This window comes from Diachasmimorpha longicaudata, chromosome 14, assembly GCF_034640455.1.
Source record: "Diachasmimorpha longicaudata isolate KC_UGA_2023 chromosome 14, iyDiaLong2, whole genome shotgun sequence".
Taxonomy (NCBI): Eukaryota; Metazoa; Arthropoda; class Insecta; order Hymenoptera; family Braconidae; genus Diachasmimorpha; species Diachasmimorpha longicaudata.
In genome coordinates this window covers 4,370,268-4,397,537 of record NC_087238.1, presented here as the reverse complement: position 1 = coordinate 4,397,537, position 27,270 = coordinate 4,370,268, and the positions used below count along the sequence as shown (strand labels likewise).

The window sequence follows — 27,270 nt, the reverse complement described above, 5'->3', positions numbered from 1 at the left end:
GTCAATATTAGAATTGGAATAGATTCCGCGACATTATCTAATCACAAATGAATACTCCGCATGAGTAAATATTATACAGAAATTTGCGCCTACACGCCATTCAATGAATTTTTAATTTCATGAACAAACGGCTGCAGCGTATAATTCCGAAAGAATTTTCCCACCAGTTCGTCTTAATTTAATAGTTAAGGTCATCAATGTCTGATCCGAGGTCAGAGATAATTCACTGACATATGCTATTTAAAATCAGCCGTTTGTATCCGAGTTTAACACACATCTTGACACTGAATAAATATTCTTCAATGTAAATTATCCAGTTTGTGGTGAAATGGTCTTCCTCGCAATTTATTGAGTCTCAAGTAGTTACGGTGGTCAGACAATTGCTGATGTCTTTGTCCACTGCAATGCGGAAGGCTCTAGTATTAATACATCTCAATTTATCAGACAATGTTCTAGGAAATTTCCCAATAATTGTCCGTCCCGAATTAAATAACTAAAAAATTCCTCTCAATTTTATAACTCAATTAACTTTTTCTTTCTTCAGTTTTTTCAATTTTAAATTCGAAATTGGTCGAGTCAATTGAATTTTCCGCCAGAGACTGAGCCATTTTCCATTAAAAAATATTTAACACAATATTTTGCCCTCTCGACAATCAGAGTCAACTCATACAACAAAAAAATAATAAGTAATTAATCTAATTTGAACGAAACCTCCTGACTTATTCAGCTGTTCACAAACTTGAGAAAAAAATATGAAAAAAAAAATTTTGAACGTGAAAGAAATTTATGACGAATTCCAAATAAATTTCCATTTGAAGCCACCAAAATCCCCGATTAAATCATAATTTCCTCCTTCCCATTGACCTTGAAGTCCCTGCAAGTTCCTCGGGCTCCCCAAAATCCCCCAAAAAATCAAAATACCAATAAATTCCCAAATATTTAATTCGCAGTCTACAAAAGCAGAAGATTTGAATCCAAGTAGAAGACCCAGAGTTAATCCACCCCAGAGGTGATACCCTCAGCCCCCTCAGTCTATTCTCCCGGTGGCGTGCCCACCAACCTGGTGCCGGAAGTCGCGTGTCGGCGTGCTAGGAAGGCCGTGGGTGGTATTCTCACCCCAACCCCCCACTTTCTTAGATCCTAACCAACACCACATTCATAAAACTCCTGTATCACACACTAAAAATCCCTCTGTAATGGTAACTGGTAACCCTAACGAAGCTCAGGGTACCTCCGATTGGTCGATTCCTTCTGCAACACAACTTGAACACACAAACGTTAGGCAAAAACCACCCCCTCAGTTCAATTCTGTTTTCTCCCTTGTGTTCTGTTGTGATACTTCTTCGGAGCCGTGAGGATAACCGTCCCGGGCACAACTCATTTTCCCACAGATAATTTATCCACGATCATTAATTAATTAACCCTAGCAACCACAACACTTTGCATTTTTGTAAATTTTGATTGGATCTTTAATTTAAAAAACGGTGTAAAAATGAATTTTATCCGGTGGTCAGGACTCCATGGGGCGAGTGTTTAACTGTGAACAAGTGTTGCGAAACTCCTAGAGACCGAGTGGAATCCTGAATGAGACATTTGATTAGAAACGAAGTCAGAGTCACAGCGACGACCTCGTGCGACTTACGTTGGTGAAAGGATTGTGATCGAAATAGAAGTGAATCCGATGACAAATCCAATAATCCAATCGCCATAATCGTGAGAGCAAATCCAAAATTGAGTCTCGATCAATAAATTTTTATCAACAAAAAATAATAACAAATACCGAGATTCATTGAGTGGAAAAATAACGAAAAAGTGATTTGAGACATGACCCTGAGAGCCTACGATGAGCTCGAACGCTAAGAAAGGTGGTAAGGATGACAAAAAAAATGCATCGAGTAAGGAAGAGAGTCCGAGTGGAAAGGAAGATCCAGGATCAGCATCAACTGGAAGCAATGGTATGCCAAGTACTGAGCCATCACAGCCTGGAAGTAAGCCTGGCTCTGCTGGGGCAACGGCCAGAGAGGCTGCACAACGTCTCCTGGGATTGGCCAGCCGGGGTGAATGGGCGCCGGTTGACCAGTTGCTCAAGACGCTGGAGAAAGCGGTCCAGAGTGCTGGAGATGATGGGAATCCTGTGCCCCTGGCGGGTGTCATGGATCCTGTTAGTATTTTCTATTTGGCGAAGCACAATCGGTGACGCGATTAATCGAATTCATTGATTGAATGATTTTTTTTTTGTGGATCAGACAACCGGCATGACACCGCTGATGTATGGAGTGAAGGACAACCGCACAGCCTTTCTGGATCGTCTGATAGAGCTGGGCGCTGACGTTGGTGCGAGGAACAATGTGAGAGGGAATAAAATTTATTTTGGGGAATTCAGGAGCGAAGGGGTGAAACGAGATAAATTACTGAGGCTGAAGGTCCAGGTTTTTGGGGAATATCTGGGGATCTAAGGGAGATGGCAGATTTTTTGTAATAACATTTGTTGTAGGGCTTGATTTGTTCTATAAAAAACGTTATGATAACATTTTTGATATTTTCATTAGATGTCAAGATATTCAGGAAAAACTACTCGATAGACAAAAGTGATTCATCTCGTTTTATCACTCCTCACCTGAATTTCGAATAGAAAAATAGATAAAATGTTTCTTACTTTAAAATAACATTTTTAAATATAAGATAAATTATGATAATTAGTTTTCAAACCGTAAAAACCATATGTCCTAATTTCAAAAAATTACATTTATTTTTGGCGGGAGAATTCGTCTTTTGTGATGATATTTGGTGATAATATTTCCAAAAGTAAACGTACTTTTTATTTCGGCGATTATCCAGTATTTACAACCCCTCTAAAAATTTATAATCTAACCATTTGGATATCTGAAGGTAATTAAACCTCATTGATCAATCCAAAACCAGCCAACAAATCAAGATAAATAAACAACAATTGAAGGAATCGTGAGTGATCTCATGCTGAGTTTTTCCTCCCCCTCAGTCCAGATTGCGTGAAGGAGGGTCAAGGCTAGGGGTCTAACCAGACGGGGGGTAGTAAGTAGGCCGGTTTCAGAGTCACTGGAACTAAAAAGTAGTTCGATCCCACCTTGCGATAATTATAATATAAAACACCACGCAGTGTAACTCTTGAAGTCATGAACAAACCCCCGAGACCGGAACTCCTTCGATTCACGAAATAATCACTCAATTTCTTTCCATAATAATGAATCAATTAAACTGCTCGATAATTAGTCAGGAATAATGAAGTATCTCTCATCCGACATTATCCGAGCCCCTCAAATTTTTGAGATCATCAGTAAAAAATAGATTTCTGAAAAATTTGAAAAATAGGAATTTATCCACATGCGATGTTACTCAGGAATTCCTGGAATTCCAAAGCTCAAAGAATTTTCCAGTGTACTGCACCCTGAGGAGGCAGTGCACACGCACCTGGTGCTATCGACCGGCTGCACAAAGCCCTTCCCATTCCACTGGCCCCGATATAATTTCCGAATAGCATGCTAATAAGCTGTGATTGGAATGACTAGGCAACGTCAAGGATTTCTGAAGACTTGCGCTCAGTTGCATCCACATGGGTGCGGCCCAATGTTATTTACGATCTCATTACCTTATTACTATGACCCAAAGTTTTTTACTATTTTTTTTACCTTCATCAATCATTCTTATGCTGCATTCCTCGGACGTGGACTGATTCCATTGTTCTGGAGACTTTGATTCCCTTTTTTGTTCGTCTAGGATAACTACAATGCCCTGCACATATCGGCTATGTACTCCAGGGAAGATGTGGTTAAATTACTGCTGGCGAAGAGAGGAGTTGACCCTTATGCCACTGGGGGTGTAAGTATTTTATTTCCTGTTAGAAAGAATAGTTGTAATGATTCTAATCGTGTGAATGTTATTTTTTCTCTTTTATTTTATTCGCTCGAAAGGCACAATCGCCTTAAAAGACTAAAGGGCCACGACACAGTGGACCTGATGACTCACATTGACAATGGTCCCACTCAAGTATCTGTTAAGACCCAAGAAAATAGAACCTCCACATCATACCCTAAACTTCTTAATATTTTCAGCCATAAAAATGTTTTCCAAGCTCAAGTGGAAACATGAGAATAAGAAATACAAATTGTGTAAATACCTATTCAGTCCAACTGTTAATTAATTTTTGATAAATACTTTGAAGTGTTCTAATGTAAAGTCTAGTATTTTTAAAGCTTTTCAAATTTTTTTTTGCTTAATTTTCGGTTAATGGATTAATTTTTTCCGTTAGTCGTCATCTGGAATTTATTCAGGTGATCGAGAGGAGATAGAGACCAGACTAGAGTGAATGGAATCAATTAGATTAATAAATAATACAGTTGGTTAGAGAGAAACATTGAAAAATGGTCGATTTAATAAAGTAGATGAAATAAAAAATTAGTTGTTAATTGTTTTTTTTAATTTTCGAACGCTGTGTGCAGTAAATAACGGATTTAACTGTTCGACGTGGCGTAATGGGACGTTCTGTAGAGATTTCTGTAGAAAAATATTTATATATTGTTTAAATTTTTAATAGCCAAGGCAACAGACTGCTGTGCACCTCGTCGCATCGCGACAAACGGGCACAGCTACGTCTATTCTACGGGCCCTTCTTGCGGCTGCTGGACGAGACATCAGACTGATAGTAGATGGCGTAAGTCCCAAAATCATCAAAAATAAATTATAATAAAAAATTCTCAGAACTAGGAATTGACTGGAAAATATTACGTGACGGTATCGCAATCTTTCCCGGACGATTCAGATAAAAATGGAGAAACTTTCGGGAAAAATTTCCTGATAATTCCGTCAAAATTCCGCACTTGGCGATGGAATTACAGAAGAGAAATAATTTTTATTGAATATTTCTCCCCGTCTCGTACATCGAAATTTCACCGATTTTTTTCCGACCGAAAGTTGAATTTTGGTCGCGTGACAGAGCCCGAACAGAGTCGCAAAATCGGCGGTATCGCCGCCTGGTACTGCCGTTCTCCATTCTGCTCCTCATAATTCTTTTCCACCATTCGTACCTTCAATTGTCTATAACTTGTTCTGGTGAAAAAAATCTCGGCTAAAATAATGCAGTCATGTTTATCCACGATATCGATTACACATGGGAATTATGCGCACTCTCTGTATGAAATTTCCTTTGAACTCTGACATCCGAATATATTTTTTTAAATTTATTTTTTCCCCCTTGTTTTCTGGATATCCGGTGGTGGAATCGTGCAGTTTTGTGATACGTTTGGGGACGCGTTAACATTGACTTCCAACGGGAATGTCTTTTGAATAAAAATGTCTTCGCGAATTCCATCGAGTAGTGACCCAGATCGGCACAATTCTGGGACAACTCCCTTATCAGAAATCATGGAGAAGATAAAGCGTCGGGGGTTGAGTAAAAATTGGAAAGTGACGCTCGAAGCTCTGACGGAGACAGTTCGTGTACGTCAAAAGTGGAAAATAATTTAATGAAAAAATAACTAATCAGTTTCTGTGAGGTTTCATCCCCTGAGAAATCGCCGGCGAGGGGGGAAAATCCTTCGGAAAAATCGGCCGAAGATCGACTGAATTTTCCATCGAATTCGTCAGATCTTTTTTGAAACTTTTCGTTCGTTTTAATTAAAAATTGAGAATATTTTTCGAAAATTTCCAGAGAGGAAAAATTCCACTGCTGCTGGCGGTGGAGGCGGGTAATCAGTCGATGTGTCGTGAGCTTTTAGCTCAACAGGCACCTGAACAACTTCGAGCAACAACACCAGCTGGTGACACAGCTCTTCATCTAGCTGCTCGAAGACGCGACGTCGATATGGTGAGAATTCTCGTCGATTACGGCGCATCCGTCGATATGCAAAACGTAAGTGACTGTCACAACAATTGACGTTCACCTCAGTCATAATTTTAAGATCCAGATCGAACAAATCGAGGTATTACTCATGAAAAGATAAGATCGTTTCGATACTTCGGGTTCAATCGAGGAAAATGACAGTCCTATCTGAGGAATAACCGAATCGCCCCCATTGCATGACTTCAGACCCCAACGTCTAGTCATTTTGTCATATCACATGATGATAAATTGTCCTGTGTCGAGAAATTCGTACTTCATCGTGAAGTCTTCATGTTCAAGAGATATTTGCCTGAAAACTCACGGTTTCAAATTATATTTTTCTTCTCCCACACATATACATACATATGTATATATTTATCCATGCATATGCGTCAAGGTTATCCCATATCTAAAAAAAGAAAAATGATGATTCTCCCCCGTCAACCCCCATTTAATCTCCACCTACTCAAAATCCACCTCCAGAATAATTCAGAAAAAAAATTAATGACTATTGTTACCTAGCAAATGGGCGTTATTTTTGCATGCGTAATGTATGAACCATAATTGTCGCAGTGCGTCAGCCATGGGTTCACCCAGTGGACTATTCAGTCCCCAACAAATCTTCCCCCGAGTCCGTTGCATTTGATTCCACCCAGCGACCGACAAATCTCTCCCAAAATCGAGAAAAAAAAATCCGCCAAATACATTGGCACCCACACAAATACTCTCATATCACATCCTAATCGAAGTGAACATTCTCATAATTTATAAATATTCTGGGAACAATAATTTTGTTTTTCTGGACGACGAAATTCGCCTGTTTCGTAGTCCCAAATTAATAAATCAATCAATGCCAACGAAATACTTGAAATTGTCATCAGGGTGAGGGTCAGACTGCTCTCCATATTGCTAGTGCCGAGGGTGACGAGACACTGGTGAAATATTTCTACGGGGTGCGTGCATCAGCATCAATCACCGATAATCAGGATCGAACGCCCATGCACTTGGCTGCTGAGAACGGTCATGCAACTGTAATCGAATTACTAGCTGATAAGTTCAAAGCCAGTATTTTTGAGAGAACCAAAGACGGCTCCACACTAATGCATATTGCATCCCTAAACGGCCACTCGGAGTGTGCCACCATGTTGTTCAAGAAGGGTGTGTACCTGCATATGCCAAATAAAAGGGGTGCAAGGTCTATTCACACTGCTGCCAAGTACGGACACGTGGGGATCATCAGTACTCTACTGCAGCGAGGAGAAAAGGTCTGGAACATCCCCTAAATTCTCAAAATACTTTGTTCCCCTTCCCCCAAGTTTTCCCAAATTTTACACCCAAAAATTCCCTGCAAATTCGCTTCTCAACTTTTCACTGTCATTATCCTAACAAAATGGACAATACCAAAGTACTTTCACTACCACCAGGTCGACGCGAAGACGAACGACAAATACACAGCTCTTCACATAGCTGTGGAAAGTGCAAAACCAGCTGTGGTAGAAACTTTGTTGGGTTACGGTGCAGACGTACAAGTTTACGGTGGAGCAAACAAGGAGACACCCCTTCACATTGCGGCGAGAGTTCCAGACGGTGACAGATGTGCACTGATGCTCCTGAAATCCGGAGCAGGGCCAAATGTAGCAACCGAGGATGGACAGACTCCTGTACACGTGGCAGCAAGTCACGGTAACATAACGACTCTCCTTCTACTCCTGGAGGACGGAGGTGACCCCATGTCAAAATCAAAAGTGAGTAATCCTTCATCCCCATGATTCGTGTTATTAAGTCGTCGTAAATATATATTTGTTTACCCCAGAACGGTGAGACTCCCCTTCACCTAGCGTGCAGGAGTTGCAGGTCCGAAGTGGTCCGCAGGTTAATTGAATTCGTGAAAGATAAGCAGGGCTCCAACACAGCTACGGGTTACGTAAATAGCCTGACGAATGAAGGTGCTTCCGCCCTTCACTACGCAGCACAAATAGACCCGAAGACGGTTACAGAGCCCGGGGATGATAGGGCCGTTGTACGAGCCCTTCTAGAAGGTGGTGCTGACGTTTCTCTTGTTACACGTCAGGGCCAGGAATCAGCTTTTCATCACTGCGCCTCAGCTGGCAACAACGAAGTCCTCTCCGAGATGATAAGCTACATGTCAGCGACTGAAGTACAAAAAGCTTTGAACAAACAGAGCGCAGTTGGCTGGACGCCGCTGCTGATAGCCGCTCATCGTGGACATCTGGATATAGTCGAAAATCTCTTGGCGAATCATGCTAGGGTTGATGTGTTTGATCTAGAAGGTAGATCAGCACTACACCTGGCCGCTGAGCATGGCTACCAGAAAGTCTGCGACGCTCTGCTAGCCAGCAAGGCCTTCATCAACTCAAAATCTAGAGTTGGTAGAACTGCGCTACACTTGGCCTCCATGAACGGTAATACAGATCTCGTCAGGTTCCTGGTGCAGGATCATTCAGCAGCGATTGATGTCCTGACACTGAGAAAACAAACACCACTGCACTTGGCAGCTGGTTCTGGGCAGCTCGAGGTGTGCAAATTGCTCCTTGAATTGGGGGCCAGCATTGATGCTACTGATGATCAGGGACAGAAGCCAATTCATGCTGCTGCTATGAACAATTATGCTGAAGTCGCACAGCTCTTCCTCCAGAGACATCCCAGTCTCGTTATGGCTTGCACCAAGGACGGAAACACTTGTGCCCACATTGCTGCTATGCAGGGCAGCGTCAGGGTCATCGAGGAACTCATGAAATTTGATAGACAAGGAGTCATTTCAGCGAGAAACAAATTGACTGAAGCAACACCACTGCAACTCGCTGCTGAGGGAGGTCATGCAGAAGTTGTCAAGGCACTGGTCAGAGCTGGGGCTTCGTGCGCTGATGAGAATCGTGCTGGTTTCACGGCTGTTCATCTGGCTGCTCAGAATGGACATGGACAGGTGCTCGAGGTAATGAGGTCTTCGCAATCTTTGAGAATATCCAGCAAAAAATTGGGCGTCACTGCACTTCACGTTGCTGCTTACTTCGGTCAGGCCGGTGAGTTTCCATTTTTTTTTTGTCGTCGCTGCATGGCGTGATCAACAATATTGGGTCTTGCTGTCAGACCAAAAATAGAATTCCATTTGGGGATGTATGGATTTTCCGATGTTCGAATGGATGAAAGTTTGAAAATTGTTTCGAAGTTATTTTTGTTGTAGAGTTTAGAAATAATATTGATTTTATGATATCCGGAGTTGCCAGAACGTATTATCACGTATTTCCGGCTACCACTTGATCCACTTGATCACTGCAATAGTATTCAACAACCCCTATATTTCATGTTAATTACTTGGAATGTAACCGCAATCCCGATGTAAGGAATCTAGGTCGTTCGGCTTTTTTAGTCGGTCAGATGCCTCATAAATTCTCTAAAATATTCAAATTTCATTGCAAAGAACCGCCGGCAATCCCCCAAGTGGGGGAAAAATTCGATTGATATCTAAATCACTGGTAAAAAAATCTGGTGACACACTCTTGACCCCCTGACCGTCATATTGAAATAACTGGACTCGGTGATATTATCATAAAAAAAAACTTGAAAGAAGTGTTGATGATTTGCGTGACCACACGACTTTATTCCACCAACCCCTCAACATTTTATGCTGTGACTTCCACTCTGGCCTGCCCTAAACCTCGAAGGACTATAGGAAGAGAAAATATGAATGCACGCATCACGCAAACGCGGTGTTAATCCTCCCAAGAATTTGTAGACTTAGAAATAAACGAATAAGGAAAAAAAAAAAGAAATCATAATATTTCGTTGAAGCACGTGACACGTTGTGCCAGGACTCGTGCCAACCAATTGCGCCTCTAATTTTTCTTTCAACCGTACCCTATTGCTTTAACGGTAGAATCGATCGACCTAATAATGTTATGGTCAATATATTTATTCCTTACAACAATGTAAAGTTACGACGGTGAAAGGTAACGTAACCAGTGGGCAGGAGGTCACGAGCCTGTGATAAGTCGATGAGATTACAGGACCTTGCTACAAGGTCTCGGTATTATCCACACGTCAGGTCCCACCGTCTTTACAACTGTAACGACAATCTCCAACTCTCCCTCACTGCTTTCTATTTACAAACATTATCTTTTTTCTATCAGATACGGTACGAGAACTGCTGACGCATGTACCTGGAACAGTGAAATCAGATCCTCCAGCGGGTAATTCCCTCGTTGGTGAATTAGGAAGTGAATCTGGAATGACACCACTTCATCTCGCGGCCTATTCCGGAAATGAGAATGTTGTCCGATTGCTGTTGAATTCTGCTGGAGTTCAGGTCAGTACAGACCATATGCTATAGGACGTAAATACGTTGCTGAAGGCTCTCGGGCGATGTCCAGTGGCAAATTCCTCCTCACATCCAGGGTGATTGATGCCTTCCTGATTACAGGTGGACGCAGCGACAACAGAGAATGGCTACAACCCTCTCCACCTGGCCTGCTTCGGTGGTCACATAACTGTCGTCGGTTTGCTTCTAAGTAGATCAGCGGAACTGCTTCATAGCTCCGATCGTAGTGGCAAAACTGGGTTACACATAGCTGCAACTCACGGCCATCACGGAATGGTGGAGGTATTGTTGGGTCAGGGTGCTGAGATTAATGCCACTGACAAGAATGGCTGGACACCATTGCATTGTGCTGCACGTGCTGGTCATCTTGAAGTTGTTCAACTGCTGGTGGAGAGTGGAGCTTCACCAAAGAGCGAAACCAATTTGGGATGTGTTCCCATCTGGTTCGCTGCATCCGAGGGACACAACAACGTCCTCAAGTACCTCATGGAGAAGGAGCACGATACATACGCCCTCATGGAGGACAAGCGGGTAAGTCTTCACGTTTCGTAATCCCCAAGGACCTGAATGAGAGAGTAATGGGTTTGATGTTTGTACAGTTCGTCTACAGTCTCATGGTCTGCAGCAAGAGCCACAACAACAAATCCATCGAGGAGTTTATCCTAGTGTCACCCGCGCCCGTTGATGCAGCTGCCAAGCTGTCCAACATCTACATGAAGCTCTCGGAAAAGGAAAAGGAACGCGCGAAAGATCTCATAGCAGCTGGAAAGCAGTGCGAGAGTATGGCAACCGAACTTCTAGCTCTGGCAGCTGGTGCTGATTCAGCTGGAAGAATTCTCACAGCAATGGACCGACGAAATGTGGAATTCCTGGACGTTTTAATCGAAAATGAGCAGAAAGAAGTGATTGCACATACAGTGGTACAGAGATATCTTCATGAACTGTGGCGCGGTAGTCTTAATTGGAGTGCATTTCGGTCAATGTTACTCTGGTTCACAATGGTCTTCTGCCCACCGGTATGGGCTGTGTTTGCACTGCCCCTTGGACACAAGTACAATAATATACCGATCGTTAAATTCATGTCGTACCTGACTTCACACGCGTACCTAATGATATTTCTATCTCTAGTTGCTATAACTCCACCGTATCCAGTTATGAGAGATGATCTGATGCCATACAGTTACGAGTGGTGTTTACTTGTTATGTTATCCGGTTTATTACTGTTCGAATTGACTAATCCAAGTGACAAAAGTGGTTTAGGATGGATTAAACTAGCAGTGCTACTGTTTTCAATATGCGGTGTTGCATTTCATCTTGTTGCATGGCGTTTTCTTCCACGTACCATCTGGCCAACGCTACTCTACCTCCGTAATCAGCTGTTTGCACTCAGTTTTTTACTCGCTTGTGTGCAGATACTGGATTTTTTATCATTTCATCATCTGTTTGGACCCTGGGCTATTATCATCGGAAATCTCATGAAGGATCTTGCGAGATTTCTCGCTGTACTCGCCATCTTCGTTTTTGGATTTTCAATGCACTTTGTGGCGTTGAATCAGGCCTTCGTTAATTTGGATAAAAATCCGAGAAAAGGCGCATTCTCAGACAGTAAGTACTGAATTTATTCTAGAAGCCCTTGAGTGCTATTTTGATGGGTTCGATATCGCCCTGGATTTGGATCTTCTGATTTTGGATTATTTGATTCGACTTTTGCGAATCATCAATGCGTCAAGATAGCACTCCCCCCTTTACCATGTAGACATTAAATAACGGGATTTGGGTAGGGAATAAATAGACATGACAATTCAATGACAAGATAACACCTCTAAATATTACCTGACTCTTGTCAATACTTTTCTTCCTGGAAATTATGATGATAATTGAGAAATTATTGATCGGTCTTTGTGATATTCTTTGCGATACAGTTGTCTCGTGGAAAAGTAATATTCAGAGATGACACCCTCAACATAATCATTTCATAGACAAAAACATAACTTATACTGTGAAATATTAGATTTATTGGCCAATGATTCGGAGTGGATGGGACCATCTCCGCTGGTACCCCATCATCGTTCCGGACGCTACAAGAAAAAGAATGATTGTTGTGATGATAGCGCCCGAGATAGTAAGTCACAACGACACGACTGTCAAAGCGATAAACAGCAACACGATGAAAATGAAAAAAATATATATTCGAAACTGCTGCTGTTCCGTTGCCTCGGTGTCGTCCCGTTTGCAATGCATATTGTCTTTGTTTTCATTGTTTATTAATTGATGATGCGCGTATGTGTTGCCTGTTATTTGACATTAATCCACAGCTATGGAAAGGATAACCAGGAGCATTTGAGTGTCGTCTTGCGAATAATAATTCTGTCTTTGTGAATCTGTAGTTGAACGAAATGTGATTGTTCCTGATGATTCAGACATTGACATCAGTTTCATTCATCTACAGGTGACAGATTTATTCACTACACAGCGTGTTACAAGTCCCAGGTGTCGAAACATCACCTGTTGCTAACAAATGGGTGAAATAAATCCCATCCAGACTCTTGCATGTGTATGTTCAACGACTCCCTAAAAAAATACCTCACAGTTTTTGCTACAAAGGTGATTGTTTCATGTTCCAGCGCATGAATCCACTGGATGCGCAATAAATGTTGAACGTGCACGGTGAAAAAAAAAAAAGTCTGCCCTTTTAAATTGTACAAACAAAACAAGTGTCTCTTGAATGCCGCAAAAGTGCTATAAAACCATAAACAAAGTGAAAATCACAATACAACGATGAAAAATAAATGTTTCTAAAAAATGTTATGACATTTGAAAATGAAAAATTGTGGAATGAAAGTGCCTAAGTTATGATGGCATGCATCACGATATGTGCAACCAAGAATCAGCAGCATCCGTACAACAGCATGGCCGCTATATAATTAAATAAATAAATAAAGCATGAGCATGTTCGTTGGTTCGTATACATTATTACATACACATGGTAGCTAATCTGCTTTAACCAAATGTTTATAACACATTTTATTTAATGTGAATATTAAAATAATGTTAACGCTTTTGCAGTCAAGATGAATCCATTACTTGCATTTGAATATCTCTTCTTCGCTGTGTTTGGACAAACAACACACAGTGAATTGAAGGTTGAGACTGGACAGCCTGAATGGACATCGGCCCTTTTTAAACTAACATTTGGAGTTTACATGTTGGTATCGGTTGTGGTATTGATTAATCTACTCATTGCCATGATGAGTGATACTTACCAGAGAATTCAGGCGCAATCAGACATTGAGTGGAAGTATGGATTGAGTAAACTCATACGAAATATGCACAGGTGGGTATTGATTATAATTTTTCATTTACATTACGGATCGATATTGTACCAGGGCTTCAGTGCAGTCTGATAGGACGATAATTACTCATGAAAATTCATATTCATTATTCACAGGACAACGACAGCACCGTCTCCCCTGAATCTTCTGACCACGTGGCTGGTTTATTTTATAAAATCCTGCAAAGCAAGATCAATGAAGAAGAAACGACCATCACTGGTCCATATGATGGGCCTGCAACGCACCGGGAGGCTATCACCGCGATCTAAAATGGGGGCTAAATGGCTATCAAAAGTGAAAAAAGGTCAGATACGCCCGAAGGACAGCATTGGACACACTGGAAATGTTCACTTGAGTCCTCTCGGCAGTCAATTATCTTTCAACACCGCACTTAGAATTGAAAGTGTGGTAGACTGGGACGCAATTAGTAAAAAATATTTAATTTTAACCGGTAATGAGCCGGAGAAGGAACTCGAGAAGGATGATAATCCAGATGAAATTATAACTGAGGAGGAAATTGGCTTTGCTAGTTCATCCACACCAGTACCAACAGCATCAACTCCGCCCATTTAATTATTGTCACATTGTAGACATGATGATATGATAATAAAATAATGAGAGGAGGGAAATTTATATTAATGCTGTACATTTAATTTAGTTGAAAACCTTTTCTAGTGCAGGTACAATTAAACCAGATTCTACATCCACATATTAATCACAAATGAACAAATCAACGTTCAGTAAGTCTTGATTGATAAGAAAAAAAAAACCAAAGCCATTGCGCGCATGTGAAATTAATCGCCGAACATATGAAAACAGCAACAAGCAACACACAAACTACACTGATCTCCTTATTCAAATATTTCTGCAAAAATTTCAATCACCTCTTGCATCATGAGCGACCAATGAGCCTTATCTCCCAGCCTCTGAATAACAAAAAAAAAACATTTCCAGCGAGGAGAAAAAAAATTAAATCAGCGAATAACAATAATCACAAACATTAGCATTAGAGAATAATTTTTTTAAGCATGAAAACGAAAATTGCATGATACGAACGATAAGGAAAATGCCAAATGCATGATTAACTGATCAATACATTCGATGTACAATTATTGGAACGTATTTGCAGTGGTGATGAGCCCAATACTGGCAGGTGAATTGCTCTTCTTCGCTATCTTCGGACAAACAACCCATGAGCAATTCAAGGTGGTGGGGAAGAAAAGCCAACAAGCATGGACAACAGTATTCTTCAAATTGGCATTTGGAATATACATGCTGGTATCGGTGGTTGTTCTAATCAATCTACTCATTGCTATGATGAGTGATACATACCAAAGGATTCAGGCACAATCAGACATTGAGTGGAAGTACGGCTTGAGTAAATTATTTAGGAATATGCACAGGTATGAGGAGTATTCTCACTTGATTGGCACAATGGATAACATTATTATTAAATTAAATTTTTGCAATAGAACAACAACAGCTCCATCACCTCTGAATCTCGTTACAACGTGGATGACGTACTTCTGTCGAATGTGCAAAAAACGTACAGCGAAGAAGCAACGTCCATCATTAATTCACCTAATGAGTCTTCATCGATCCAGTAGAATGTCACCACGTACCAAAGTGGGAGCAAAGTGGTTGTCTAAGATAAAAAGAACTCAGGTGGCTCACAATGACAGCATTGCCATGCCTGTTGGACATCTGAGTCCCCTAGGAAGTCAATTATCCTTCAGTAATGCCTTGAGAATCGATACCGTTGTTGATTGGGACGAAGTGAGAAGAAAATATCGTGCCCTGTTCTGCGATGAAAAAGAAAAAATAGCCGAAGAAACACCAGACATTGCTGACACTGAACAACTAACGATCATCGAAGAGACTGTTCCCCTTCCAAGCACTAATGTACTCATTTAATCGATAAGTAGAAACAATAGCCAAGTAATTTGAGTGATAATTCAAATTAACAAACTGTGAAAAAATCCGGATAAATTCATTACAATAAGTATATCCCTCTAATGATAACAATTAATGATAGAAATTTGTTAAATACATATTCAAAATATCATCGTGAGTTTTTATTTAACACCCCGTTCCCTTAATTATGCAGACATTGAATGTCATTTTATCCAACAGAACATCCCAGGGACGCTATAATAATCTCCAGCTCTTCTCCGTTCTCATTATGGTTAGTCCGATATACGCAAATGTTTATCACCACAATTAGTGTAGTTTAGTTGACAATTGACCATGAATATTAGTGTGCACCAACAATATATGGATACGAGGATATCGTAAATCTGTCATGATGGACAGAATTTCCGGAATGCTTTCGTTCATCTCGATAATACTCATTCAATGAATGCAGGAATCCATTCATCATCATCATCGTCATCATGAGTTCAGAGAAATGGCGAGGTATTAAGAAATGCCCGCTGTAGTTCTCTATTCAGGAAATATCATATCAACTGGCATGATTTCATGCTACACTTAATAAACCCATACGACTGTCCCATATTTTAAGACCTGAATTTTAGTCGTTAGACCAATGAGTGAAAACAACATTGAGTTGTAGTGATTTTTTAAAATCTTATTCGTTCCAGTGATGAGTTTTAATGCTTCATTTTGTTTACAGTGATAGCCAATCCTATCGAGGTTACGGAAAATCTCTTTTTCGCGATTTTCGGACAGAAGGATACTGATGATTTTACGTTTGCTCGTACTCTACAGCCACCATGGACCATTTATCTATTCAAGGTGAGAAACTTTGGATTTTTCATGAAAATACGACACGTGCATGTGTTTAGAAAATACTGAATACGTTCAAATGAACGGATTTTATGTTAAAATTTTGACAGACACTGAAAAGCTCGAATTGTTTACGAAAAGAAAAAGGATTTCCTCAAGAATTGGAGGATTTTATCAGGAGAAAGATAATATTCACTAATTTTCGAGTGATTATCTGGTGTAGCTCATTAGAAAAGCTCTTTACGGGGCCATAGGCCTCAGAAAAATGGGCTCTTAATTTGTCAAATGATTGACAAAACTAGTTCCAACTTCTTCATTTTGTAAATTATTGAATATCATCTTGAATACAGATAATTCACAACTCTTTCTGTCATCATCTCCTAATGGACATTCTCTTTGAATGCTGCAGGTGTCATTTTCCCTGTACATGCTTGTCAGCGTAATCGTCCTAATCAATCTCCTTATCGCCATGATGAGTGACACTTATCAGAGCATCCAATCGCAAAGTGACATCGAATGGAAATACGGATTAAGTAAACTTATCCGTAAAATGCAAAAGTGAGTATTTTTCTTGTAAAAACCATCCCAAGCCCTTCACCCATGAAATCTAATAATCTTTGCAGAACACGAACTGCACCATCACCGCTGAATCTGGTCACCACGTGGGTAACGTACCTGGTGAAAGTCTGTCAGAAACGAAGAGGAAGAAGGAAGCGTATGAGTGTGATGCACGGTTTTGCTGGAGGTACCCCATCGAGGACGCGTTTCTCACGTGTAAGTTGTTACCTTTCTGACAACTCAACGTCTAGTGGAGCTTTTAAACCTACCAATAAGTAGTTACCAATAAATAATCAATAAATATCGATGATGTTTTTCAATCCAGGACAAATTACTCTCGCTGGAGGGGCACAAATCAACTGTTGGATTTTCTCGACTCCAGAGTCCAGTGGGAAGCCAACTATCCTTCAGGAACATGCCCAGCATTGACTCCGTCGTTGATTGGGATGTTGTGCGGAAGAAGTACAGAATGCGGTTTGGAGATTTAGTGGAAAAACCATCGGGCATGGATGCTGGTGCTGCTGAGCTTATGTGAAATAGTGAACGATCTGATGCTTTTTTATACGGACGATGATATTTTTTATTACTTTGGTCGATGGTGATCTCTGTGTGATGCTTTTGTACAATATTAGAGAACATTAAACTCCACTTTTCATGCAAATTCTTGACTTCTGTTCCACTACCACACGTTTTCAAGGGCTAGATTATTAAGAACATCTTCCTTGGGGGTCAGTCATCCCTCTAATTACGAAACCACTGGGTGTTACCTGGGGATATCGAAGTATTCAGATCCATTTTTGATGAACGTCCTTTCCATTGTCCTCTCCCTTGATGTAAATCATGAAGCTTAATGACTTAATGCTCTCGGTGTCTGCAAGTGGCGACCTCTGTGGGTCAGAGGGGGAACCTGCATGTCTAGTGCACCTGCAAGTGACGACCTCTGTGTGCCACAGATGGAAGAGACAGTCCTGGACGAAGAGGGTAGATTAATGGAGAGGTGCACGTCAATGATAGTACTGACCCCCAGTGGAGAGGCGCCAGGGTCTGGGGGATCCTGCAGAATTTAGCGTAGAGAATTCGAATCTCCTTTGCCATAAGGCACTTCGCCATTCGTCTCCAGGAAGAAGGAGCCCCGACTCTCAGGGCTGGCATTATTCCCCATGACAGCTGTGGAATTATCACATTTTCCAGTTCTGTAATCTGTCCAGCTACCGCACTTGGTCGCGACAAAAGCACTTGGGGAGATTATGGACTCAGCCATGAACTGGTAGGATCTCGCGTGACTGCAATATTCTGCCGATTGAAATCAAAAGGAAGTCAGTCTTGACGTTGAAAAACATTTGGTGCTGGGATATCTTTCAGAGATGAGTGAACGAATCTTCGAAAGATTATTCCAATTAAAGATAACCAAAGATCACCTCAAGACAAATGGTTTCAGAGACTTCTTATTGTCCAGAGGATCCTCAGAAGATTATTTTCATTTGAGAATTATTAATTATTATTTTCAAACAAGAATTATTTCTTGTTAAAATCTTCTTGTAAAAATAATTTCTTAAATGTTCTCAAACATTTTCAAACAAGAATAATTTTTTGTTTGAAAATGTTTAAGAAGATTTAAGAAAATATTTTTGAAAATCGTCCGAGAATAAATTGACTCCTGAAGATGTCTTCTCAAAACTTCTTTGGAATAGTATTTGGTAGATTCTTGCGAGGATTTCTTGAGGATTTTCCATCAGCAGATATTTTTCTACGCAGATATCCAACAAAGTAACGTAATTGAGCTTAAATATTTAATTAAGTAGGTAATTACGTGCAACTAGGGGAGAACATCCAGGCTGGGGAAAAGTCCCCCCGTTCGGATAAAAGTCTGCATGTCCAACGGATTTAATGAACCCCAAAGTGCCTGCACAAGTGTGGATAACGTCCACAAATATCGCATCTGACGGATCTAATCGGCTCTTTTGATCTTTATTAACGGGAGCTTCGAAAGCTGGCCGAGCTGGATCCAGTCCCGTTATTCTGCCTACATCGCCGGATAAACTTGAACCAGCAAAACCAGCTATATGCGCCCCCAAACTGTGACCCAGTATATGAACATCAGCTAATGAAATATTGGTTGCGACGTTCAGAAAATGGAGGAATTCACCAACGTAGGCGCCAATCTGTAAGATTAATTCCTCTTTTGGATGAGTTCCAAATTTTTTATGCTGGTATAGAAAATGGGGTACAGATTGCGTGATTGTAAATGGAATAATGATTCATACCTATTAGTTTTGATTACCGTGTACTCACACGAAAATTTATACGAATAAATCTGGTGCTAGACTGGGAAAACAGGCTGGGAAAAAAAAATTATAATTATAAATTTTTCCCGAATTTCTGCCAAAAATTTTCTTGAAATTTCCATATTTTTTAGCACAAATTTGAATTTAACAGAATTAGATTTTGATTTACAAACGAGTCATTGCATTTTTATCGAGTGTTCGTCCTATTTTCTTTTAATTTCTCTTCCTGCATTCATTGATTTAAAAAGCAATTAATTCACCTGCACAATGTTTACATCTGAGAAGAAATATTCATAAATTTAAACGATAGAACTATTTTTTGGATAATTGTTTTCATTGGTAGAATTCTAACGTCAATCAAGAATTTTAAAAAATTGACAGTAGTAAACGTCAACGTCAACTGCGCCTATTTTGACTTTTGCTGAAACTGTTTTGTTGTTTCTACCCCATTGGGCCTTACCTGCTCTGTTAACTTAGCAGCCACATGATACTCCTTAATGGAAGTTGGAAACCAATTAACAATAATTACGTTGCAGTCTTCCTCACTCAAGTAATTACTCCGGATGATTTTCAACCACTTGGTGGTTCCCTTGTCAGTCCATCCATGAACGACCATCTTCAATCCCCTGTCAGGCATGAACTCCGAGTCCTTGAGGCCCATCAAATCTCCAACTTTTATCGCACTACCTCTTTCCGGATTAGATCTCGTGAATAGATGAAAAGTCACGTCCTTTATCGGATTCAAAACTGGTTCCAAAACCGGTGACAATACCGTCCTTTCCTCCTTAATTATCGTTGGCAGGATCAGGGACTCGACGAATTTTTCCTCGAGGATCATATCCTGGATATTTTCGAATGACGGGACATCCAGATTCGCTGGGTTTATTAAGTTAAATGAAATTGCTAATAGAAATTAAAAGAAAATTGCTGCGTTAATACGAAATTATTTGGTGGGATAAAAATTCTGTCTCTGGAAGATCTTTCAGAAATCTTCAGAAGAATTTTGGAAGATCTTTTGCAGATAATTTTTGTTCGCGAGAACGTAGGGGGTTTTACCTAATTCCAATGAAAATAAAATTGTTTTTAGTCCCATTTTAACTCCTTTATTTTCAAGTCGCGACTAAATAGAAAATGAAAATCATCGTCCGGTGTTTTTTATCCACCGAAAATGCCATCATAGTCATCAGTTAAATAAGATCAGGATCGTCTTCATTATCCGTCATCATGCGGGTCCGGGAACTAGTTATCGTCATGCAAGACTATTTTACATAACATACATATTTTTAAATTATTTCAGAACGATTTTATTTAAGAACACGATATTTTACCAGATTTTTTCAGATTTTAGTCTTTGACTTCAACGAAAGTGTTGATTTCCCCATACAAAACTGTCAAGTTCTGGTTTTTTAATTTTTTGTCAACAAAAACGATAATTGAATGGAGGAAAAAATTACGACTCCAAATGCACTCGACTTTTCTAAAAATTCTTTGCAGCTTTGCACAATTTTTGATTTTACTAAAGGGGCAGAGCCCCTTCAAATTTGGATTCCTCATCCCGTACTCTCAGCAGATAATTTACGCCAGTTTCGTCGATATTTTACCATCCGGGATAAATCAGTGACGCCGATAGTGGAATTGACTTCATCTACACTGAATAATGCAGAGACATTTCGTCCCTCAGAAATAGAAAGACTCGATTATAAAAAAATTCACGTTTTTAATATAAAAAAGTGCAAAGGAATTGATGGATTTTATCACCCAATTTCTATCGATTCTTGAGGGATTCTCTCCTGTCGAATGAATCCCCTGGAAGTCTGAAAAAATATGTCGACGCAAATATTTTACGAGCAAACATCGACTGCTTACGTTCGACCATTCGATCAAATATTTACAGCCACGAGTCGAATTATTTTTCTCTTCTTCCCCTCTGGCAATTTTTATCATTGGAACTTTGAATGGAGGAAACTGTATGCGGAATAGATGGGGTTTGTACCGGTGTGAGATTAAAAAAAAAATGGTAGAATAATTTATGATACCTCACTGCAACTTTTATCGCAACTACCCACTCGCCTTTTGTATCGGATGATACGGATGTAGAGGTAGTTTTCCTTTTATGCATTATGTTCAATCAACATCTACACATTTACCTTCTTCATTTTTATGATATTGCATTCTTTTTGCGAGGTGTAATCATTTTTTTCGAGCCCCAGCCGAGATAATGAGATTAATCCCAGGGCGATTTATGTGTTTCGTAATTACTTCAATTTACTTTTTATCGAGCGTGAAGATTTTACTTATTTGCATTCATTTGGATGCGCGAGTTGAGATGATACAAAAGCTTTTTAATTACGTTAACAATGTTTCAGCAATTGGAGCTTTGGAATTAATTGGTACCTTACAAGTCAACGATGGTAATAGCAACAATTGTTTCAAATCTGAATAAATAGACAAATCACTAGAATGTTTAGTGAATAAAACATTTTAAAGAATATTCACTGTTAAAAATTAGGGTTTGAATTTTTCGAAACGAATTTTCAACATTTTTATCGTAAGAATTTTATTCAAAATTCAAAATTTCAGGAGAAAATCAAATAAATCTGGAAATTTTTGACCCATTTCGAGTTGAAAAAACGTAACAAACAAGAAAATTCTGGTAAAAATTTTTCTGAATTTTGAAAATCATGAAACTGAATAGAATTTCAGTAATTGAACACCGAATATTTATATTATATTATAAATTAAGGTAAATTAAATCCTGATATCGAATAAAGCGTCGTAGCTCATAATTTTTTAATTGATAATTGATAGTAATTTCCAGTGAAAGAATTCCTGAAATTTTTTCGATCTTAAAATTCTTCTCTCTTTTCTTCCCAAGAATTATTAGAAGTAATACTCGAGTCCCAGGAGTTATTGCATTTCGCTCACCCCCTGAAGCTTCAATACTCAAGACCATTATCTCAATGATAAAAAAATAGACATTGCCCCTTATCTCGTCATCGTATTCTCCCCCGACTCAATTCCCCCCTCTCTGACATTACATCAAAGAAAAAATAGAACCTCATGAAAGTGATAAGGGCACCGTGTATTCTTCACAATGTAAAAATACAGCTACGAAGGTTATTATCACTTGCAATAACCCATGAATTCAGTGATACGTACCAGTGCTACACGCGACACAGCAGGTGCTGAACTGTAAATGAATTCGTTCAGCTCAAATATCAAATGAAAGGGGAATTTTTTTTTTATTCTCTCACGATGCAATAAGAAGAAAATGTTTTCCTATCAAAGAGAACAAACAGTATTTCTTTGAGATACGTGAGCTGAACTTATTGGCTCTAATGTTGACACGATGAAAAACGTTGAAACTACCTTTTTAAAGATTGAATCAAGTATGAGAGCAATGAAAGTTTCACGGACGTGTGGATATGGCCAATGCTTTGCCAACATTGAAGGAGGAATGGACAATGGGGAATTGAAACTCCCCCGACACATGATGGAGGGCGACAATTTTTTTGCGGTATAGGAAAGGACGAGGGTAAAACAGAAGATCTCAAATTTTTTCATTGCTTTTCTCTTTATTTTTCATTCGTTTCTCCGCAAATATTTTATTGTAAAAAAATATTATCACTTCCATTATCTCGTTTGGCTGACGCACTTTATTTTTTTGCATAATCACAAAGGCGATAGGTTACGGAAAATAAATTATTGCGTCTTTCCAAGAATCCAACGAATTCAGTAGAAAAGGAACTTCAAGATTCGGCTCGAGTTCGTTAAAAAATTTGGCTTTTTTTTCCATAAAAAATGTTTAATTGATACGATTTCCATTAGAATTCCTCAATATAAATTTCCCTATTTGTTTCTATTTTATTTCTTTTTCGTCTTTAATAAAAAAAACAAGAAATTTTTGTTTTTCGGTAAAATAAATGATCGAAAAACAGAAAATTCCATGGATGCGTTTTTCGAAATTCTTTTGTCAAACGCAATACGTGCACAGATAAATCAAATGATAACTAATCCTCGTGGAAGGTGAAACCCCTCGAAATTAAGCCAATTAATCCCTCAAGTGGACCAGCAATTGACTCGTAAGTAAAAGTTTATCGCATGCAAAGGGCTGAAAGATGTACCAGCTTCATTGTAACATCAATCCACATGTGTGCGAGTGACGCTTGCGCTATTCACGAATAAGTCGAGTCGGCGCAAGCAAAACTCAACAGCTAAACGTGCTTCACGCGATTTGTCCGAGGTGTGCCGCGCGTCTCAGCGCGTCCCATCGCGTCTAGAGTCTCCCGCCACTGCATCCCGATCATTAGACTATCTCAACGTTAATTAGGCGCCGATAATTATTCAAAACCGCCCAGTGTAATTAAAGTCAAATTTTCCCAAAGATCGCAAAATTTTTCCCGAACTTTTTCTGCTTTTTTCCACCGACTCTTTGCATTTTGAATTTTGAATTCGTTTTCGCAAACTCGCGGATTAAATTTTTTTTTAATATGGAAGAGTGAGTGTTTCTCGTAAAAATTCATGGATGACGGGTAGAGTAAGCGGGATATTTTCCGTCCGTTTGTGCACGAAGACTCAAAAAGATTAAGTGCAGAGACGTTTTTTTCATGACAAGTGAGAGAGCGACGTAATTTAAGGAGAATGAGTCGAGGATGAGGAGGAAATCGTATTTCTTCATGTGACAATTGGCCGGATTTCGGTGAGTAAAATGATGATTGGATTTTTTATAATGTTCATTAGTATAAAAAATAATTTTGAAGGGGAGTGAGGGGGAGGGGAGTCAGTGATTTGATTGGTAATCGAATGATGTTTTCAATTTTCGCGGAAGTGCAGGAGATAATTGAGAAAAATATTACGGTTTTTTTGTCTTTGGAGGAAAGATCGGAGGTTATTTTAGAATGACTCACCGCGTCCCTCGGACTAATGACGGACGAATGACTGTTGGTCAATTGAAAAATGACAAGCAACTCCCAACACATCCGGTTGTGATAAATTACACAGTGTGTACAGAATTGACAGTGAGCAGCCACTCATTTGTACAGTAAAATGTTTGGTGAGGTCATTATAAATTCACTGGGGAGAGAGCAGTGAGAGGTAAATAGTAGCGAGAAGAAAAAGAGTTTTGTTCGGGAAGAAGACGAACAGAGGAAAATTGTTGCTTAGATAAGAAAATGTTCCGGGAGATCGATTGATCTGTCGACGAATGGGGGGAATATTTGCCTCATTTTTACTCTTTTCATTTTCCTGGACTAGATGAGCATAAATTTAGTTTACATTGACCTTCTGAAATTTTTAATTTTCAAATTAATCGGGAAATATTTTGTTTGAAATTTGAAATTAGGAAATTTAAACGATTTACATAGTTTTGCGGGACGAAAAGTCAAATCAATTCAAATGAGGTTCCAATAATGTTAAAATGATTGTGATTTATTTTTAAACAAAAAAAAACATTTGCCGAATCCATAACGATTTTTGAATAATTAAAAAAAATTCCAGGCCATCACTGAACATCATAAAAAAATTCCACTGTCATTTCCAAACTGTCATATAAATTCCTCGCAATATTAAATCATCAATAACAAAATCCCCGAAATTGTACAGAACATTTTATCGGAATTTCCTAAAAAAATTTTTAAAAAATTCACGTTCATTCAAAATTTTGGGAAAAATTTTCCCAGACATTTATCCAAAAGAAAATGCTAAATGTACCCGGGAATGACTGGAGCAGTCGACGTCGCCGCGCCTCCAACACGCAGAGCCTTCCCTTCAACAATTGATGATGATATTAATGAATAAATTAAGGCGAAACACTTACCTCACTTTCGCTAGTTCATTGACATTCTTGGTGACCCCAGGATCGATTTCCAGGTGCACTGGCGTATGTGTACCATCGATCCCCCAGTGTTTCGTCTTATAAGCTAAACTCGATGTAATTTTTGTGCTGTCTATCTTGGGAAATTCCCCAGCTCGTTGGCTACCAGTGGATCTCTTGTTCTGCCTGGGGCTGAGCTCTTGTTGGTTCTCCAACGGAGGCGGTCTACAGGGGAATGTGGACTAAAAGTTTTCCGTGTTGATAGGAGAAAGCTCTTAATATTTTATTTGAATTGTTCAAGAGTTCCCAGGAGCCTTCCATCTACGAACTTTTAATATATTTCAAGATCTCCAGTTGCCAAAAAATATATTTGTCAAGATTTTACGAAATTTGAGGGAAATAAAAATAACTCCCTCAAGGGAACGCCGGTCGAGTCAATATTCGTGACAAAAATGTAAATGTTTTTTCAAATGTATTGGAAAATTTAGGGGAAGAGTCTACCGCAATTTTATGGATATCTGTCATGAATAACAAATGAGGAAATATGGACGGGCATAAAATATGAGAACCGCCATGATGGCCGTATAATTAAAAAACAAATTCTAAAAACTTCTGAATATTCAAAGAAATGCAAAATAAAATTACAATTTATTGAGTTATTCGATCAATTTTTCATCACTTTTAAGGCGTCGAATCAATAAAAATCCCTTGTTTATTCCATAATCACCTAATTACCTCGATTTCACCCTCCAATCACTCACTTCTCTCCCTCTTCAAGAAATTTAATACCAAAAACTGCCCGACGGCATCTGTTATTGTCTACCACCTGCGACACAGCCACATTTTCCCCGCAGTATGTAACCCCCAACCCTCCGCTCGTAATCTCAAACTCCAGGATTTCTTCTCCCCAACTTTCAAGTGATTTTCTTCTCCCCCACGCAATCCCCCCCCATTTCTCATTGCCCCGATTAATTGCCACAAATAATCCGCTGTTCAATTTTTGGCTGTAGTTCTTAAAAGTTTTTATGTCGTGCGATTATTTCGAGGGGACTTTTGTTATTGAAAATTGACTACTTTATGGGTTCATTAATGGGAGCAGTAATTTCATTATGGATTTGATGACCTTGTGAATTATTTCGGTGAATGGAACCCAAATATCTTTTTCCCCTCACGTCAGGAGCCCATATAATTATGATATCATTAATTAATCATTAAAAATTACTGTCTCGAAAGGAAAAGACAAAATGCGCTGCCGATTATTCTACAATTGAATGGAATATGTCAACAGAGTTTTTAATGTCTCTTTGAGATAAAAAAATATAATTCTACAGATAAAATATTTTTCACTGGAAATTTCGGGCATTTGAGGGTCCGAAAAAAATGGGATAAGCAAAATTATGTTTTTTCTTCTCTAAAATTGTTACAAAAATTTAATTGGGATTAGTTGCCATCGCTAAAAGAAAATGACAAGGAAATGGAATAATATGATAAAATTTCTCGCGATATTTAAGAATAATAAGAGGAGGAATCCTCGGGAGAGACTGAGCGGTTGTAACATATCTGCAGTGGCTGATCCCTCCGGGGAATTTCCACTTCCATTCTTCCGGACGAGGCTGAATAAGGGTTATGCCAGGGACTTAGCATATTTATATTTTTCTGCAATGCCGGAAGCCACCGGGTGGATCTACTTTGTGAAAAATCCATTATCTCATGATGATGCATACCGACACACTCTACGTAATTGCATTTCAATCAGATTTAATCGTCGAGATGGTACAGATGTTTATAAATGAACGGACAGATTATAATTTAATTACTAGTTGCAATGTAACTAAGGCTTATATTATATGTTATATATGATACATGGTATATTACATACGGTATATGATATACAATATATTATATAGTATATATTAAATATAATAAAATATACATTATACATATATTTTTATACTGGAATTTCCCTACGACTGACTCTCGCAAAAAAAATTCCAAAAATTGTACCGTAAATTCCAGCGAAAATTATTTTATTATCCGCAACTGTCGAAAAATAACATGTTCTCAGAAGTCGACAATGTTGACGATTGGAACTGATTTTCTGGCAGTTCTCCAAAACTCATAAGCGAGCCATTCTATTTCCATGAATTTTTCGTTGAAAGTGAGGGGATAGTCGGATGTACAGAACTGGGTTGAATCGAGTCAGTATTTTTTTTTTGCGATGAAATAACGGAAGTCGTTGCAGATAATACACTGTCAGTATTGGCAAACACTTGAATGCAAATTCCTGGCGATTAAATTGAATGAAAATGGGTCAGTTTTGGGGTCAGAATCTCACTGACGTCGCGGTG

General features: G+C 39.2%; 3 protein-coding genes across 9 annotated transcripts in view; 2 read left to right on the top strand and 1 right to left on the bottom strand.

Annotated features, from left to right (window-relative positions):
• The first annotated feature begins 1,024 nt into the window (after positions 1–1,024).
• Positions 1,025–17,360, top strand: LOC135169107 (serine/threonine-protein phosphatase 6 regulatory ankyrin repeat subunit A). 4 transcript variants are annotated; one of them, XM_064133835.1, is made up of 15 exons: positions 1,025–2,161; positions 2,247–2,348; positions 3,754–3,855; positions 4,571–4,687; positions 5,684–5,884; positions 6,736–7,119; positions 7,279–7,599; positions 7,668–8,895; positions 10,003–10,178; positions 10,293–10,721; positions 10,790–11,795; positions 12,202–12,312; positions 13,257–13,524; positions 14,995–15,424; positions 15,656–16,292. In XM_064133835.1, exons 1-15 carry the CDS (start codon positions 1,844–1,846, stop codon positions 15,674–15,676), a joined length of 5,214 nt encoding a protein of 1,737 aa, XP_063989905.1. In that variant the 5' UTR covers positions 1,025–1,843; the 3' UTR covers positions 15,677–16,292. The 4 variants fall into 4 exon arrangements, with proteins under 4 accessions (XP_063989905.1, XP_063989902.1, XP_063989903.1 ...); XM_064133834.1 differs by lacking the exons at positions 12,202–12,312; positions 13,257–13,524; positions 14,995–15,424 and adding exons at positions 16,677–16,825; positions 16,891–17,041; positions 17,151–17,360 and having other exon boundaries at positions 1,030–2,161; positions 16,155–16,276; XM_064133832.1 differs by lacking the exons at positions 14,995–15,424; positions 15,656–16,292 and adding an exon at positions 13,639–14,781.
• A 2-nt stretch (positions 17,361–17,362) lies between these two features.
• LOC135169112 (pancreatic triacylglycerol lipase-like) lies at positions 17,363–20,284 on the bottom strand. 2 transcript variants are annotated; one of them, XM_064133845.1, is made up of 4 exons: positions 20,167–20,284; positions 19,571–20,013; positions 18,636–18,987; positions 17,363–17,992 (listed from the first exon to the last, which is right to left on the bottom strand). In XM_064133845.1, the coding sequence occupies exons 1-4, from the start codon at positions 20,201–20,203 to the stop codon at positions 17,889–17,891; spliced, it is 936 nt and encodes a 311-aa protein (XP_063989915.1). In that variant the 5' UTR covers positions 20,204–20,284; the 3' UTR covers positions 17,363–17,888. The 2 variants fall into 2 exon arrangements, with proteins under 2 accessions (XP_063989915.1, XP_063989914.1); XM_064133844.1 differs by having other exon boundaries at positions 17,373–18,118.
• A 2,963-nt stretch (positions 20,285–23,247) lies between these two features.
• LOC135169098 (calcitonin gene-related peptide type 1 receptor) overlaps positions 23,248–27,270 on the top strand; it is a 60,832-nt gene continuing 56,809 nt past the window's right edge. Inside the window, exon 1 of one of the 3 annotated variants that reach the window (XM_064133820.1) lies at positions 23,248–23,809. The gene's annotated coding sequence lies outside the window, so the exon portion shown is untranslated. Of the gene's footprint in view, positions 23,810–24,007; positions 24,205–27,270 lie in introns of those variants that run through there. The other 2 variants (XM_064133822.1, XM_064133821.1) reach the window with 2 other exon arrangements.